Here is a 15,666-nt window from a genome sequence, read left to right as displayed (position 1 = left end):
ATGAGAAAAAGAAAGTAGAATATCATGAATAATTCTTACATTGATTGCATATTGGAATGACAATAATTAGATATTAATTTCACCTGGTTCTTTTTCTTTTTAACTGTTGTTACTGGAAATTTTTAAATTACATATGTGGTCCTCATTATATATATATATACATTGAACAGCCCTGTTCTAGATGTCCTGCACCCATTCAACAGATGAAAGGCTGGGAAAAGTGTGATTACAAAGGAAAAACTATTCCCATGAGCTGCTGACATAGGGATTGCAGGAAGAGCATCAGTTCTTGGTAGGGCCCCTGGCTCATTTACAGTAGGCGCTTTACAACCCCACGTGTTGCTTTACTGAATCATGTCTGCTCTGCCTGGAATCGGTGGGTTGGTTATCAGTTTATTAAAACACCAATAATTCTGCTTTGGCAACATCTGTGATTGTTTCAGGCCTGCTTAGTTTTACTTCCATCCCAAGGATTTCAGCAGGAATTTCAGCAGGGATTCTCTGAAAACACAGGAAACAGTTTCCTCTCTTTAATGAGACAAATGTCTACTGACATGATCTTCCTAGAAAAGGTGGAGCTGCCTTTATTCGGTCTATTAGCTTAGGTCCCAAATTCATCACGTGGCCCAGGAATGGGACCAGTGGCTGAGCTTCTGACTCTGGATTCATTTCAGTTTTGCACTATGTTAATCCTATCTTTTTTTTTTTTGATTGAAGTATAATTGATTTACAATGTTGTATATAGCAGAGATTCATATATATATGAATGTCTTTTCCCTTATAGGCTATTACAAAATATTGAGTATAATTCCCTCTGCTATACAGTAGGTCCTTGTCATGTTTTATATACAGTAGTAGGTATCTGTTAATCCCATATTCCTAATGTATCCCTCCTCCCTCTTCCCCTTTGGTACCATAAGTTTGTTTTCTATGTCTGTGAGTCTGTTTCTCTTTCGTAAATAAGTTCATTTGTATCACGTATTTTAGATTCCACATATAACTGATATCATATGATATGTCTTTTTCTGAGTTACTTCATTTAGTATGATAATCTCTAGTCCATCCATGTTGATGCAAATGGCATTCTTTCTTTTTTTTTTTGCAGTACGTGGGCCTCTCACCATTGTGGCCTCTCCCATTGCGGAGCACAGGCTCTGGACACACAGGCCCAGCAGCCACAGCTCACGGGCCCAGCCACTCCGCGGCATGTGGGATCCTTCCAGAGCGGGGCACAAACCCGTGTCCCCTGCATCGGCAGGCAGACTCTCAACCACTGTGCCACCAGGGAAGCCCTCATTCTCTTTTTATAGCTGAGTAATATTCCATTGTATACAGGTAGCACATCTTCTTTATCCATTCCTCTGTTGATGGACATTAGGTTGCTTCCACGTCTTGGCTACTGTAAATAGTGCTGCTATGAACATAGGAGTGCATGTACCTTTTTCAAATTAGAGTTTTTGTCTTTTCTGGATATACGCCCTGTAGTGGGATTCCTGAATCATATGGTAGCTCTACTTTTAAAGACACATTCATACTGTTCTCCACAGTGGCTGCACCAATTTACATTCCCACCAACAGTATAGGAGGGTTCCTTTTTCTCCACACCCTCTCCAGCATTTATTTGTTGACTTTTGGATGATGGCCATTCTAACTGGTGTGATACCTCATTGCAGTTTTCATTTGCTTTTCTCTAATAATTAGCAATGTTGAGCATTTTTTCATGCGCCTGTCAGCCATGAGCTGTATGAGCTGTTTGTGTCCTGTCAGCCATGAGCTGTATGAGCTGTTTTTGTGTATTTCAGAAGTTAAGCCCTTGTCAGTCACATCATTTGCAAGTATTTTCTCCCATTCTGTAGGTTGGCTTTTTGTTCTGTTTATGGTTTCCTTTGCTGTGCAAAAGCTTTTAAGCTTGATTAGTTCCCATTTGTTTTTGTTTTTATTTCTATTGCCTTGGGAGACTGACCTAAGAAAACCTTTGTACGACTTGTGTCAGAGAACGTTTTGCCTATGTTCTCTTCTACTTTTATGGTGTCATGTCTTAATGTTTAAGTCTTTAATCATTTTGAGTTTATTTTTGTATATGGTGTGAGGAAATGTTCTAATTTCATTCTTTTACATGTAGCTGTCCAGTTTTCCCAGCACCACCTGCTGAAGAGACTATCTTTTTTCCATTGTATATCCTTGCCTCCTCTGTCAAAGATTAATTGACCATAGATGTGTGAGTTTCCTTCTGGGCTCTCTATTCTGTTCCATTGATCTATGTGTCTATTTTTGTGCCAGTACCATGCTGGATTAAGGTAGAATTAAGAATAATAAGCTGGAATAGACAATCACATGAAACAGTTGAAAAGAAAATGATTCTTCAAAGCAATGAAGGCAGAATCGAGCTGGATGGACAGAGGAGGGTGCACAATTGTTGAGCAGTCAGACTTTTCAAACCTGTATTTTACTGTGTCATTCTCATTCTCCAACAAGATAGGTACAGACCACTCTAATTTCATAACTGAGACTGAACAAAGAGGTAGGCTACAGTCCCAACTAGTAAATGACAGAGTCTAACATGTCCATTTGGTGCCAAAGTCCATGCCCTTCACACGGATTCCATCCTAACAACTTGTTGATGTACAGACAGACTTGATATTTTGGAACTGAGAAAATGAATTAGAATTTCAAAAGAATGGCAAATACCGTAAACTGGAATAGAATTTCCCAAAGAATACTCATCAAAGGAACCAGAAACTATAATTAGATGTATAACAAAAACATTTAAAAAGTCCTGACATTAAAAACTCAGATAAATTTCTGTATTCTTACCAACATTTTTAAGCATTAATATATAAACAAGTTACATGTGTTGGTAAAATGTGTGTGTGTATTTCTACAAAGGAAGTGTATCTTTCAATGACATAAAAAAACAACAAAACAAACAAAAAACAGGTAAATAGTCCCTTCTCAAAAACAATGACTAAAGACACTGCAGCACAAAACACTTGGGAGCAAAGAATTCAACCCAAAATTATCATATTCAATCGAGAATATTCATAATGTAGAAATAGAAATCTCAAGTCTAAGTTTCAGGAAATTTCCTACCCAAATGCCTCAGAAACATACTGTAAATCACAAAACACTGAGAGAAAGGATGCTTCTAATGTGGTATAAAATAGAAGAAACTGCCAAGTGACTCCCTATCTCCTGTTTTCTCTCCAGCTTTAAAATATCCTACTTGCTTGCTCCTTTCAGGCTTAGAGTCTCACTTGAACAGAGAAGACCTTAATTCAGGAGGGGCCATTTCACAATCTAACAGGGACATGGCTCTGCCTAGTCCAAGATAAGCTGGGCCAATGAGATTTTTTTTCACTTGGACAAAATCTAAAAGAAGTACAGCTGATTCACTTTACTATACAGTATAAATTAACAAAATATTGTAAAGCAACTATACTCCAATAAAAATTTTTTAAAAAAAAAGAAAAAAGAAGTTCTACAGAGGGACGTGGCCCCATGGTTGGTGATCAATGGAGCTGAAAGTCAGAACTGGTAGAAGTTGCTGTCGAGAAAAAACTGATAATAAACATTAAGACCAAGTTACAAAGTTAAATAAAACACTAACACCTCCTGGGCAATTGATGATATATCTAAATAACTACAGTAATTGTAAGATCCAAGTGGGTGGAAGTGATCTGCAAATAAGATAGTAATGAATATGGTGAAATGCTTTAAGATTTTAAAAGATACAACAAAAGATTAAGACGAGATTTAACATCCAAATTCTAATAAAAGACAATTTCATATTTCAAAGGGAAAAACTAAAAGTTGGAGAAATAGAGCTTTTAAACGAGCATAAAAACAGCAGACAGACCAAGAATAAAAATTAAAACAATATATAAATTGCCTAAATTCATCTACTAAAAGTTTCAAATTCCGTTTCTTAAGGTGAATTGTTCTCAAAACATTAGAACTTGAACGTAATCTCCATGAGACCAAGAACTTTTGTCCATTGTTCACTGGTCTACTTTCAGTGCCTGGAACACTGCCTGGCACCTAATAAATATTTTTTGAATGGATGGATGGATGCAAAACCTGCATACTGTCCAATTGGCAGCTGGACAGTGTCCATGACCACCAGGTTCAGGTAAACAGGCACTTTGACTCAGTGCAGATAGGAATGCTACACAAGTACCACTGTTCCAGAAGACAATTTAGAACACATGCCAAAAGCATTAAAAATTGTTAATCCAAGAATTTTACTCAAGAAATGTATGTTTTTTAAAAAGATAACTAAGGCATTTAACATATTTTATTTACTATATACAAAAGGCGACCCTAAGGAACTGCCCTGAATGCCCTGTAACAGAGGGCTGACTAAATTATAGGCCCCCTCATATCACGGAATCCCAGGCACTCACATACAGGACGATGCAGAAGTACGTCAATGTGGAAGATGATGATGAGGGACTTTAAAGAAAACAGCTGCAAATGAAAAGGCACAGCACAACCCCACTCCTGTATAAAACATCTGGAAGAAGTGACGCTGAAATGTTAACACTGTGTTCCTCAAAATGGTAGGGTAACTGACTTCTTCTTCCTTTTGTTCACCTCTATTTTCCAATGTTTCTACATAGAACATGCACTATTTAGAAAACAAGTCTGTTCTAAAAACCTGAAAACATTTATTTTTGAAAGAGACCAACCCTACAGGTTGTAAAGTAGTGCCAAATAAACTACCACTTTCAAACATCACCTACCCCCTGGAGAAACACAACGTTCTTCCCCTTTCAGTTCTGTGGACCTGTCTGATGTTAGATTACACTTTGCTATTTCTGAACATGTTTTGATTAATTAGTCTTGGGAAGGGAAGAAAACCGTAAGCAGTTACAAGCCAGAACAAAGTAAAAACTGGCACTTTCACTTTAGCTTTGGTTGAGATTTTAAATCTATTAAACAACAGTAAGCAACACTCGGTTTCAAATGTAAACCACTATACTAGCCAATACTAAGAATTATGTGATCCTCAGAAGAAACTTTCTTCAATAAAAGACACATGTAAGTCAGATACATCCTCATATACAAATCCGATTTTAAGTTTCAATTTGAGTTCACTGTTCATCCTATACATCTTGAAAAGACCTCTTAGGAACAAAACAAAAAAAGTGCATTCCCATTTCGCATGAATAGGCTTACGTATCAGGTGGTGACTGGAAGGAAAATCGAGCTTATATTAACATAGTCTAAGTCAATCAATTGTAAAAGTTGAGCTATTGTTACTGTCTTTTATTTGAGGTACAGAATTCAGAATATACATGTGATGTACACTTCATCGATTTCCTATGCTAAAAAAAGGGGCAGACCGGGCTACAGAAATGCCATCTTTTAATTTCAAGCTTCCCATTTACTTTCCACAACCAAAAGTCCTGTTCCAGTTTTCATAAAGCTCTAAATCTTCTGGAGACACACTAGGTCGCACAGTTCTGAAGGCATCTTCGAAGTCACTGTAAGCTATTGGTCGAACTTGATCCGGCGTTACCGTGGCAATGTCGGCAGCCTGTAAACTGCGAATAGGACCCAGAGACGCCTCCCGGCAGAGCTGCGTCATGTCCGCGCCCGAGAACCCCCCCGAGTGCCGCACCACCAGGTCGACCTCCTCCTCACTGAGGCAGCAGTGCTCCTCGGACATCAGATTCATGACGATCTGCTTCCTGGCTGAGGCCTCCGGGAGGGGAATATACAGCCTTTTCACCAGCCTTCTCCGGGCGGCCTCGTCAATCTCCTGGGGCCGATTGGTGGCTCCTACCACTAGAATACGATCTTCAGAAGATGTGGCTGCTCCATCCAACTGAACTAGAAATTCGGTTTTTATCCTTCTAGAAGATTCATGCTCGCCATCTGCCCGCTGAGATAATAGGGAATCAATCTCATCAATAAATATCACAGCTGGTTGCTGACATCGTGCAACAGCAAACAACGCACGGACCATTTTCTCTCCCTCGCCCACCCACTTAGAAGTCAAGGAGGAAGCAGAGATGCTGAAGAATGTTGCCCCAGACTGACTAGCGATGCACTTGCCAATCAGAGTTTTACCAGTCCCCGGAGGACCAAAGAGCAGAATTCCTTTAGGGGGTCCTCGTAAGCCAGTGAAGATGTCTGGCCGCATCATGGGCCACACGACTATCTCCTTTATTGTGGTTTTGGCAAATTCCACTCCTGCGATATCTTCCCAATTTACTGGCGGTCCCTGGTCCATAATCTCATGCATAATAAGTTCAATCATTTTGGGCTCCAAGTTCTTCAGACGCTCATCCACGGGATGTGCTGCGTCTGCAGCTCCTGCGCCATGAGACTTATACTGTGTCCCCCCACCCTGACCTCCCCCATCTTGCTTAGGTACGGGGGGAACAAACTTTCCAAATATCCCTCGGGATCTACTAGCTCCCAGAGACTTTTTGACACCACCATGTGAAGACCCTGATGCACGCTGGGGCTGGTGGTACTTTTTCTGCTGATCGACCCATAGCTGTTCTTTTGCAGTTTTAAAAGTAGGCAGGCTGCTCTCCTCTCTTTGGCCATTATCTTCTGTTTTACTAAAAGCCTTATTCATCACTGGAGTGGAAAGTGCATCAATGGTGCCAGAACCATAAAAAGCTTTCATTTCCCGTGGATTTTCAAAGCCAGAAGGAAAACAAGACTGATTAGATGAGAACTCACTTAGTCCTATGTTGGCTTTCGGGAAGTTGTAATTTTCCTTTTTGACATTTCCAAATAATGGTGTGGCATGGAATTTTGCAGTGGCTGACTCACCGAAAGGTCCTGAGACTGTAGGACATGTCTTAGCGGTGTCAGTGACCAGAGGTGGCTGGGCATTCTGAGGGCACTTCAAAGAAGGACTGCCCTCTGGGAAGTCTTTGGTCCTATCGGCACCATGGGCTGAGTTAGTTAACGGGTCACTCTCCCCAGAACCACCACAAACACTAAATTTAGGAAGATCACAGACAGCGGCCACTCTATGGATGACTACTGACTCATCAGCAGGTGCCAACAGAGAGTCTCTGGATTTTCTGCCAGCGTGCATCATCTCCTGAACATTACTCATTTTGAACACGTTATTTATTGACAATCCAGACTTCCACTTGTCACTGTCAGTTTGCCGAGATCTTGCTAGAGTTAAAATGTTTTCTGCATAGTTATTCAAGCCAGTTTCAACACTGTCAGAATCGATAACTGCAGAATATTTCTCTGCATATATTCTGAACAGTCTGGCAGCACAGATCTGGGAGATCTCAGAGTTTGCCCATGCATACTGAATGCGGAGAATCTGTGCTCGGTACGCATCTGCCTTCTCTCCTGATGTACACGTGCCAGACGTAATTGCAAAGTAATTCTTCTGCCATTCACTCAAGTGTACAGACCTGGAGCTAGAGACCTGCATTTTTAGAGGTTCTATAACAAACGACAAAGATGAAGAAGATTCAGTATCCAGAAGGAAACAAAGACATAATACTTTAAACATACTTTTAGGGCTTCCCTGGTGGCGCAGTGGTTGAGAGTCCGCCTGCCAATGCAGGGGACACGGGTTTGTGCCCCGGTCCAGGAAGATCCCACATGCTGCGGAGCAGCTGGGCCCGTGAGCCATGGCCGCTGAGCCTGTGCGTCCGGAGCCTGTGCTCCACAATGGGAGAGGCCACAGCAGTGAGAGGCCCGCGTACCGCAAAAAATATATAAATAAATAAATAAATAAACATACTTTTAAAATCTCTGCCTGGGCTTCCCTGGTGGCGCAATGGTTGAGAGTCCGCCTGCCGATGCAGGGGACACGGGTTCGTGAGCTGGTCCAGGAAGATCCCACATGCCGCGGAGCGGCTGGGCCCATGAGCCATGGCCGCTGAGCCTGCACGTCCGGAGCCTGTGCTCCACAATGGGAGAGGCCACAACAGTGAGAGGCCTGCGTACCGCAAAAAAAAAAAAAAAAAATCTCTGCCTTTCTGAAGGTACACTGGACTTTTCATTTATAAGGTAAATTTATAAGGAAAGACCGTTTATAGGGGAACATCTAGTTAACCATAGCTTTCAGGCATTCAAGATATAAAAGATTAAAGACTTGACTTAATAATGCTCTAGGGACTTCCCTGGTGGTGCAGGGACTTCCCTGGTTAAGAATCTGCCTGCCAATGCAGGGGAAACGGGTTCAATCCCTGGTCCGGGAAGATCCCACATGCCACGGAGCAACTAAGCCCATGTGCCACAACTACTGAGCCTCTAGAGCCCACGAGCCACAACTACTGAGCCCGGGTGCTGCAACTACTGAAGCCCGTGCACCTAGAGCCCATGCTCTGTAATAAGAAAAGCCACCACAATGAGAAGCCCGTGCACCCCAACGAAGAGTAGCCCCTGCTCGCCGCAACTAGAGAAAGCCTGTGCGCAGCAACGAAGACCCAACGCGGCCAAAAAAAATAATAATAATAATGCTCTATTATGGGTTAAACTGTTTTAGTTACATAATAATTTTCCCAGTGATTAGGGAAAGGTTTAGATGGAGAGGATTTAAAATTAATCAGCAAACGAAAGGCAACACGGAAGAACAAGGGATCTAGAGACAAGCAAAGCAAAACAAACCAAGCCAAGCTCCGTCCCTTAGGAAAATCAGACGAACGATCTCATGCAAGCCTCTTCACATCGCTGGGCCTTCAGTTTTATCTGTAAAATGAGAGAAGTCATTATGAGAATCAAGTCAAATAATGAACATGAAATACCTTAAAATTACTATTATCATCTCTACTGCACAAATGTAGAAACTGAGGCAGACAGAGTTCAGAAGCTTGGTTGAGGTCACACAGCCAGTGAGCAATGGTGCCAGAATTCGCACACGAGCGGTTTCACTGCATGTAGTGTGCACTTCACCACGTAAATGCCCCTTCATACTGCCACCAAAGGTCACTGCAGCATGGATCACAAACACGAACAACAGTATTTAGTCATATACGAAATGTTTTCAATTGTAAATGAACACTTACAACAGGATGCCTCAGAATCTCTCACAATTTCCCAATTTCACAGGAAGTATTAAAAAGTAAAGCTGTCGTGATAAATGAAATAGGAGAACAAGTGTGTTATTAAAGTGGTTTATTTTAGATTTTTACCCTCATGTTACTTTTATAAGCCTCCTTACATTAAGTTAAAATGATTTTAACAGGACTGTAAATGGATGTATCATGTTGACAGATGTGTAGAATTTACCTGCCAAACCAGAAGAAAAATTTGTAAGAAAACTATGAAGCTTCCTAAGGGTATTGAAGTCAAGTAATAACCAAGAACTCGTGTATGCTAAAATTTACCTTCCAAATTACCTAGAAATATAGCTTAATAATCAGCAGTTCTTTGGGTGCAAGACCCATGCTTAATACAGCTTTGTTTCTCCCATAAACCCTATAAAAAATCTGTCACATCGTAGGCAGGTGTTCATATATCTTTGTAATTATTTTTGAAAAAAATAAACGTAAGGCCTAGTGAGATCCTAATTTGCTTAAAGCCATAAAGTCAAAGCTAGAACTGACATCTCCTGACAAACAATTCATCCCTCTTTCCACTATTCCACTTTACCCTATTTTAATCTTTTATGCAACAGCTGAAATGAGAAATTGCAAATGAGGTAACTTGGAAACCATTTATCACCAACTTTCCTGTTACTATGAACATCCTGTTCCTCTCCACGGCTTCATCCCATTTTATCATCCGCAAAACTGGGATTCCTACAAAGGCTCAGACAGAGTTCTAGTCACTGTTCCCAAGTCTTACTTCGTCCTTTCGGCGCATTCACCCAAAAACTATGGACACAGGTGACCAAGGACGGCTTGGCCACGCCCGTCAGCGGCACAGCCGGGTCCCGAGTACCACTTCCTAGGTCTGTATCACTAAAGTTTCTCGGCGGCAGCGATGCACGAGCTGCATTCCCATCTTCTGGGGTTTTCCCTGCCTGATGTAGGATGTGGCGTTCGTCCAGACAGTACATGCTCCCCGCCACACCGACTGCCTCCCCGCACCCGGCGCAGGGCGCCCCCGGGGACAGCAGTCACCGCGCTGACAGGGCTGGGGACCCGGCGGCGCTCACGGGGCGGGACGGCCCACCGCCCGCCGGCCGGGACCCCGGGTGCAGCCCCTCCCCTCCGGCCTGGTTCCCGGCCCAGGGCTCGCCAGGCCGCCCCCCGCGGAGCCTCCGCGAGCGCGGCGCCCGCCCGCCGGGACGCCCCTCCCCACAGGCCGCCTCCGAACCCAACGCCGCCGGGAGCGCGCCCGCCGCGAGAACACATTCCAGGGACGGTCTGCCCGTTCGCCCGCCAGCGAAGCCCCTCAGCCCTCCGGCCCCGCGCCCCTCCCGGGCCTCAGCCCCCCTCGCCGACCCCCGCAAACACCAGCCCGCCGCCCCCCGCCCGCTGCCCGCCGACCTGCTACTTCCGAAAAGCGCGCGGACCGCTTGCGCCTGCGCGCTGGTGCCGGCTCGGCCCCACTGTGCGTGCGTGCGTGCGTGCATTCATACGTCTGTACGAGCGTGAGCGTGCGGCGGGGCGGGGGAGCGCGGCGGGGGCGTGAGCGCACGGTGGGCGGGGGCGTGAGCGCGCGGTGGGCGGGGCGCGAGCGCACGGTGGGCGGGGCGCAGGGGCGGGGCAGCGCTGCTCCCCCGGAAGGGGTCCGAGCCCCAGGCACGCCCCCAGACGCGCCCCCGAGGCTCCACGGCCGAGCGCCCCTACAGGGGCGTACGTAGGTGAGCGCTTGCCCCTCGGGAGGGGCTCCTCCCCCACACACATTTTTAGACCAAATCGGGGAATTGGAATCTGCACCTCGGTTCGCGCCCTCGTCCGGCTGGCGCGTCGTTTTCCTCCCTGCTGCCCTGGGGACACGGTCCTGGAAGACCGGGAAGCGCGCCCTTCTTCCAGCGGACTGTGTCCTGGGGCAGGACGAGGAACGGAATAGCCCTCACCGCGGCCTACGGGTCGTTCGTGTCACCGCGTCACCTGGGAAATGTGGAGGTCTGATGGCGTGACCTGAGAGGGTCCCGAAGGACCGTCTTCCCACCTTGTCACCCTGCCGTCTTCCTCCCCGGCTGGTCGCCTCCGTGTCCCAAGGGCGCCCCCCACAACCCAGGGAACCAGCTCACACAACCCTGTTTAAAGCGAGAAGGAGGGGCCGGACTGGGGAAGAACCTTTCCCCTGGGAAAAGGAGGAGCCATTCCTCGGAGAGCCCCAGTGCCTTCTCCTCTCCTTGGCTCCCGGGTCCTGTGGGTACCCCTTCCCCGGAAAGTGAGTGGCACCGGGCATGGAGAAAATGACTGTCCAGGAGCAATTAACAGCACATGACACTGAAATGCAAGACCTAAGAAGTGTGAGGCAGAACATTTCTTAAGACCTTTCTTTTAAGATTTTTAAAAATGGGCACAAACTAAACAAAAGGGAATGATTAGACAATACCTTTTTAAAAATAGACAAGGGAAAATGACAGCTTACAGTTCATCTCTTGGCTTAGATAGTAATAAAAGACTTTTTTATTCTAATTCTTCATGATTTATTAACTAATTTGCTAATTATTATAATTACCCAGAATAAAAATAAAAGAAAAAGAAAATGAAAACCATTATCTCAAAACCAGCTCAGTTGTATGCTTGCTAGCTATTTTTTTACTTGTATGTTTAGAAATCACCATATAAATAATCTTTGGGTAATTAGCAATTTTTGGTTTTTTTATCAGCAAAATTTTAGTGAGAGCATTTTGGAGAATTCATGTAGACCACCGTCTTATCCTCCTAAGAGTATTGTTCACATACTGAAGTACATGTATTGTTGCCGGTATTAAAATTTTTCCAACAAGTGACACTAGCGTTGCCACTTTACTTTTGTGTGTTTGATAGAAAAGCATTTCCCAATCCGGCAGTTTTTTCTTCCTGCGTAGCTGTCAAAATCTAACTCAATTCCGTACCCTCTCTGAAACGTAACCTCCTCCTCATCTATAAAACAGGAATAAGCATCTCTAACTCAGGATGCTATCGTAAGAGTTATGATTAATATGAGATCTAATGATTAAATTATCAAAGCAGGAGCTGGCACATTGCAGACATTCAACAGAAGCTGTGATGCTATATTTATTGCTACTATTAATGCTATTTGGGGGATCCAAACCCTTAAACCATAGCAAGACTTTTTCTTCTTTTACAAATGGGATATTTTAGAATAATGTTATAATACTTTAGCGTAATTTGTAGGAGTTTAGCACTTGAGCTATGCAGGTCTTAAACTTTCGTTCTGAGACCATAGGTTGTTTTGTTGTTTTCTCCTGGGGAGAAATTTTTGAACCTGCAAGGGAAGAAGTTTTCACTTACAGCAAACAGAGTGCCAGTTCTTGGCGCAAGGGATTCTGGGAACTGGCTGCTCATTTCCATATTCATGAATATGATAAACATGGTCTCCAACAGATGCCAATGCACACTTCAGTGATCTCATTTGTTTTTGAGCAGAGAGAGACTATGGCCCCAAATAATGGGCATCCCCGTGTACAAGGAGAGTCACTTTAATTTTAAAAGAGGTGTGTTTGTAGGTCCAAGGAGGTGGATGGGGTGGAGGGGATGTGGAAGCAGACAGGACAAGAGTAAATTCCTTCTTGGCCGGACTCCTGAGTGTGGCTAGACCCTGACTGACGTCCAGCGTTAAGGAAGAAGGCAGAATCAGGATGGAGGACCGAGGGGATGGGTTCCCGCCTCCATCGGAGGAGTAAGGGCTGTGTGGACCTGGCGTGACTGATGTGCAATGCCAGCAGAAGGTTTTCCCTGACTGCACTGAATGACCCATGAGGGCTCTGATGGCCTCCCTGGCATCACCATCATAAACAGAGCTGGTGAGTGGGGAAATGGGCCTCCCCTGAAACGGGGCGGGCAAGTGGGGAAGGAACCATCTGCTTCGGTTGTTTTCCTCCAGAGCGTCACTGCCAACCTGAGTCCGTACTTCTGGTGCTTCCGGTTTGATACCATATGTTGTGAGTTGAATCGTATCTCCCCAAAAGACACGTCCACGTCCTAACCTCCAGTACCTGTGAATGTCACCTTACTTGGAAACAGGGTCTGTGCAGATGTAATCGAGTTAACACGAGATTATACGGGATTGAGATGAACTCTAATTCAGTGTGACTGATGTTTTTATAAAGAGGAAGAGTGGAGACACAGAAGACAACCAAGTGAAAACAGAGGCAGAGGTGGAAATTATGCAGCCACAAGTCAGGCAACATCTGGGGTGCCAGAGGCTGGAAGAGGAAAAGAGGGATCCTCCCTGGAGGCTCTGGATGGAGCATGGCCGGGCTGACACCTTCACTTCGGGGTCCTGGCTTCCAGAACTCTGAGAGAGTAAATTTCTGTTCCTTTTAGCAGCCCTAGGAAACTAACACAATGTACTGCTATGGCAGAGGGGTGGTGGAGTCAGCTTTCCAGAGTTCAAATCCTGGCTCCACTACTCATGATCTACTTCCAAGGGCCGTTGGGAGGATAAACGGACTTGACATCTGAAGGGCATTCAGACCAGAGCCTGGGCCCCGGAAACACTGCCCAAGTGTCGGGCGTTGTTATCGCAGGTCGAGCCCTTTGCTCAACACGGGTTGCCCAGATTAGAACTTGTCACTGAAAAATAACCCACGCTGATGGTGGTGTTTCTACTTTGTAATTTAGCCAGATTCTTTTATTTTCATAGACTGTTGGAATCTCAGATACAGAAGACAGCTTAATGGTCATGTACTGTAGTTTTCAGTCCCTTGGAGATGTTTCCTGCACCATTTCTCAACCGTTGACTTTCCTGTCACCAATGAACACCCACAGTGGTGGAGAATTTACTGCCCTGTAAGAAACCACATTCTATTTGACGACTGGCTAATTTTCACGTTGGAAAAATCTGTCCCCCTCTGTACCACTTGCTCTTTGGAGGCACAAAGGCCCTTCATGTCAGAGTGAGTGTAAAATTTGAAGACAGCTACCAACTAAGGCCTCTCTGTGTCTGTCCCAGTAGACATCCTTCGTTTTAACCCTCCTCATGTGACTTGGTTCCTCTGTGACACCTGGGGTTATTGCCATCTCTTACCTATGGCAGGGTCTGGATTTGACTTCAACATTCTGGACGTTTTTGGATCCATCCAATTTGCATCTCTGCCTGTATCACACTCAACTTTCTCTGAAGTGATAGTTCCAAATTTATCCAGTTTATGCAAGCAAATTACTCTCACTGCTTTCTTATTAATTTTTTCTATTACTTATTACAAGTATAGGTGATGGCAAATGACACAGAGATACTGAAGAAATAGATTTCAATATCAAATGCAGTTAAAAAAAAAGCGCAAAAGAATATTTGATATGTAGGGATTTACATGATTCAGAGAAGCAATAAAACAATCCTTAGCTCAAAAAGCCATCAGGCAATTTCCTCAAAAACAGGCTTTCTGAATAAAAGGTCAGCAATATTTGTTGCTAATTTGCTGAGTCTGTTGGACTCCCAGGTTAAGGGGCACAGGTGTGAGGTCGATGGATGATTGATACCCGCTTCCTCTGGGGTCTTCCTCTGTTTCCCCTGTGATGATCAAGGGGCCACCCAGTGACAAACTGCCTCTCGTTTTTTTTTTTTTTTTTTTTTTTTCTTTTTGCGGTATGTGGGCCTCTCACTGTTGTGGCCTCTCCCGTTGCGGAGCACAGGCTCCGGACGCGCAGGCCCAGCGGCCATGGCTCACGGGCCCAGCCGCTCCGCAGCATATGGGATCCTCCCAGACTGGGGCACGAACCCGTATCCCCTGCATCGGCAGGCGGACTCTTAACCACTGCGCCACCAGGGAGGCCCTGCCTCTCGTTTTTAAAATTTATTATTTTTTAATTTAATTCTTATTTTATATTGGGGTATAGTTGATGTACAATGTTGTGTTACTTTCAGGTGTACAGCACAGTGATTCAGTTATATTCTTTTTCAGATTCTTTTCCCATATAGACTATTACAGAGTATTGAATAGAGTTCCCTGTGCTATACCATTGGTGCTTGTTGGTTATCTACTTTATCCATAGTAGTGTGTGTGTGTTAATCCCAAACTTGTAATTTATCCTCCCCCCACCCCCACTTTTACCCTTTTTTAACCACAAGTTTGTTTTAGAAGTCTGTGAGGCTGTTTCTGTTTTGTAAATAAGTTCATTTGTATCATCTTTCTAGATTCCACATATAAGTGATATCATACGATATTTGTCTTTTTCTGTCTGACTTACTTCACTCGGTGTGATGATCTCTAGGTCCATCCATGTTGCTGCAAATGGCATTATTTCATTCCTTTTTATGGCTGAGTAATATTCCTGCTTCTCCGTTTTATCTGGGCTGTTCTACAGATTCCTCTTGTGACTGGCATGGAGTCAGATGAATGCCAGTCTCTGGTTTCAGGAAGTTTGGCTGTTTGCTGCATGTCAGGGAGGAGGCATATGATTCCAGGAGATCCCTTAGGTCTGATATTATAAGAACTATGTATTTGGTTTGTGTCCCGGTTCCTGACACAGAGCTCCTAAATCCCTTGGGATCTGTGGGTAACAGGAACCTCGTTTGTTCTAAGGAGGCTACTCTTGGCAGGTCGCTAGAGAGGGTAAGGATGGAGGCGGTCACCATGGTGAGAGGGTTGGAACATTTAGC

The 15,666-nt window shown here is 44.5% G+C and overlaps 1 protein-coding gene across 7 annotated transcripts; it reads right to left on the bottom strand.

The window, feature by feature from the left end:
* Positions 1-5,253: 5,253 nt before the first annotated feature.
* FIGNL1 (fidgetin like 1) lies at positions 5,254-10,486 on the bottom strand. 7 transcript variants are annotated; one of them, XM_060108589.1, is made up of 5 exons: positions 10,431-10,451; positions 9,003-9,064; positions 8,605-8,685; positions 7,736-7,933; positions 5,254-7,431 (listed from the first exon to the last, which is right to left on the bottom strand). In XM_060108589.1, the coding sequence occupies exons 4-5, from the start codon at positions 7,866-7,868 to the stop codon at positions 5,387-5,389; spliced, it is 2,178 nt and encodes a 725-aa protein (XP_059964572.1). In that variant the 5' UTR covers positions 7,869-7,933; positions 8,605-8,685; positions 9,003-9,064; positions 10,431-10,451; the 3' UTR covers positions 5,254-5,386. The 7 variants fall into 7 exon arrangements, with proteins under 7 accessions (XP_059964572.1, XP_059964570.1, XP_059964571.1 ...); XM_060108587.1 differs by lacking the exon at positions 10,431-10,451 and adding an exon at positions 9,158-10,190; XM_060108588.1 differs by lacking the exon at positions 10,431-10,451 and adding an exon at positions 9,784-10,190.
* Positions 10,487-15,666: the final 5,180 nt, after the last annotated feature.

This window comes from Mesoplodon densirostris, chromosome 9, assembly GCF_025265405.1.
Source record: "Mesoplodon densirostris isolate mMesDen1 chromosome 9, mMesDen1 primary haplotype, whole genome shotgun sequence".
Classification (NCBI taxonomy): domain Eukaryota; kingdom Metazoa; phylum Chordata; class Mammalia; order Artiodactyla; family Ziphiidae; genus Mesoplodon; species Mesoplodon densirostris.
Note: the sequence above shows the minus strand (reverse complement) of the source record. Positions and strands in the feature narration are given on the sequence as shown.

Coding starts and splice junctions, on each gene's coding strand:
- FIGNL1 (XM_060108590.1), bottom strand. CDS start 7,868: ATGGCTCATGGGCCCAGCCGCTCCGCGGCATGTGGGATCTTCCTGGAC. Junction 7,432..7,735: donor CCCAGGCAGAGATTTTAAAA/GTATGTTTATTT, acceptor CGTTTGTTATAG/AACCTCTAAAAATGCAGGTC.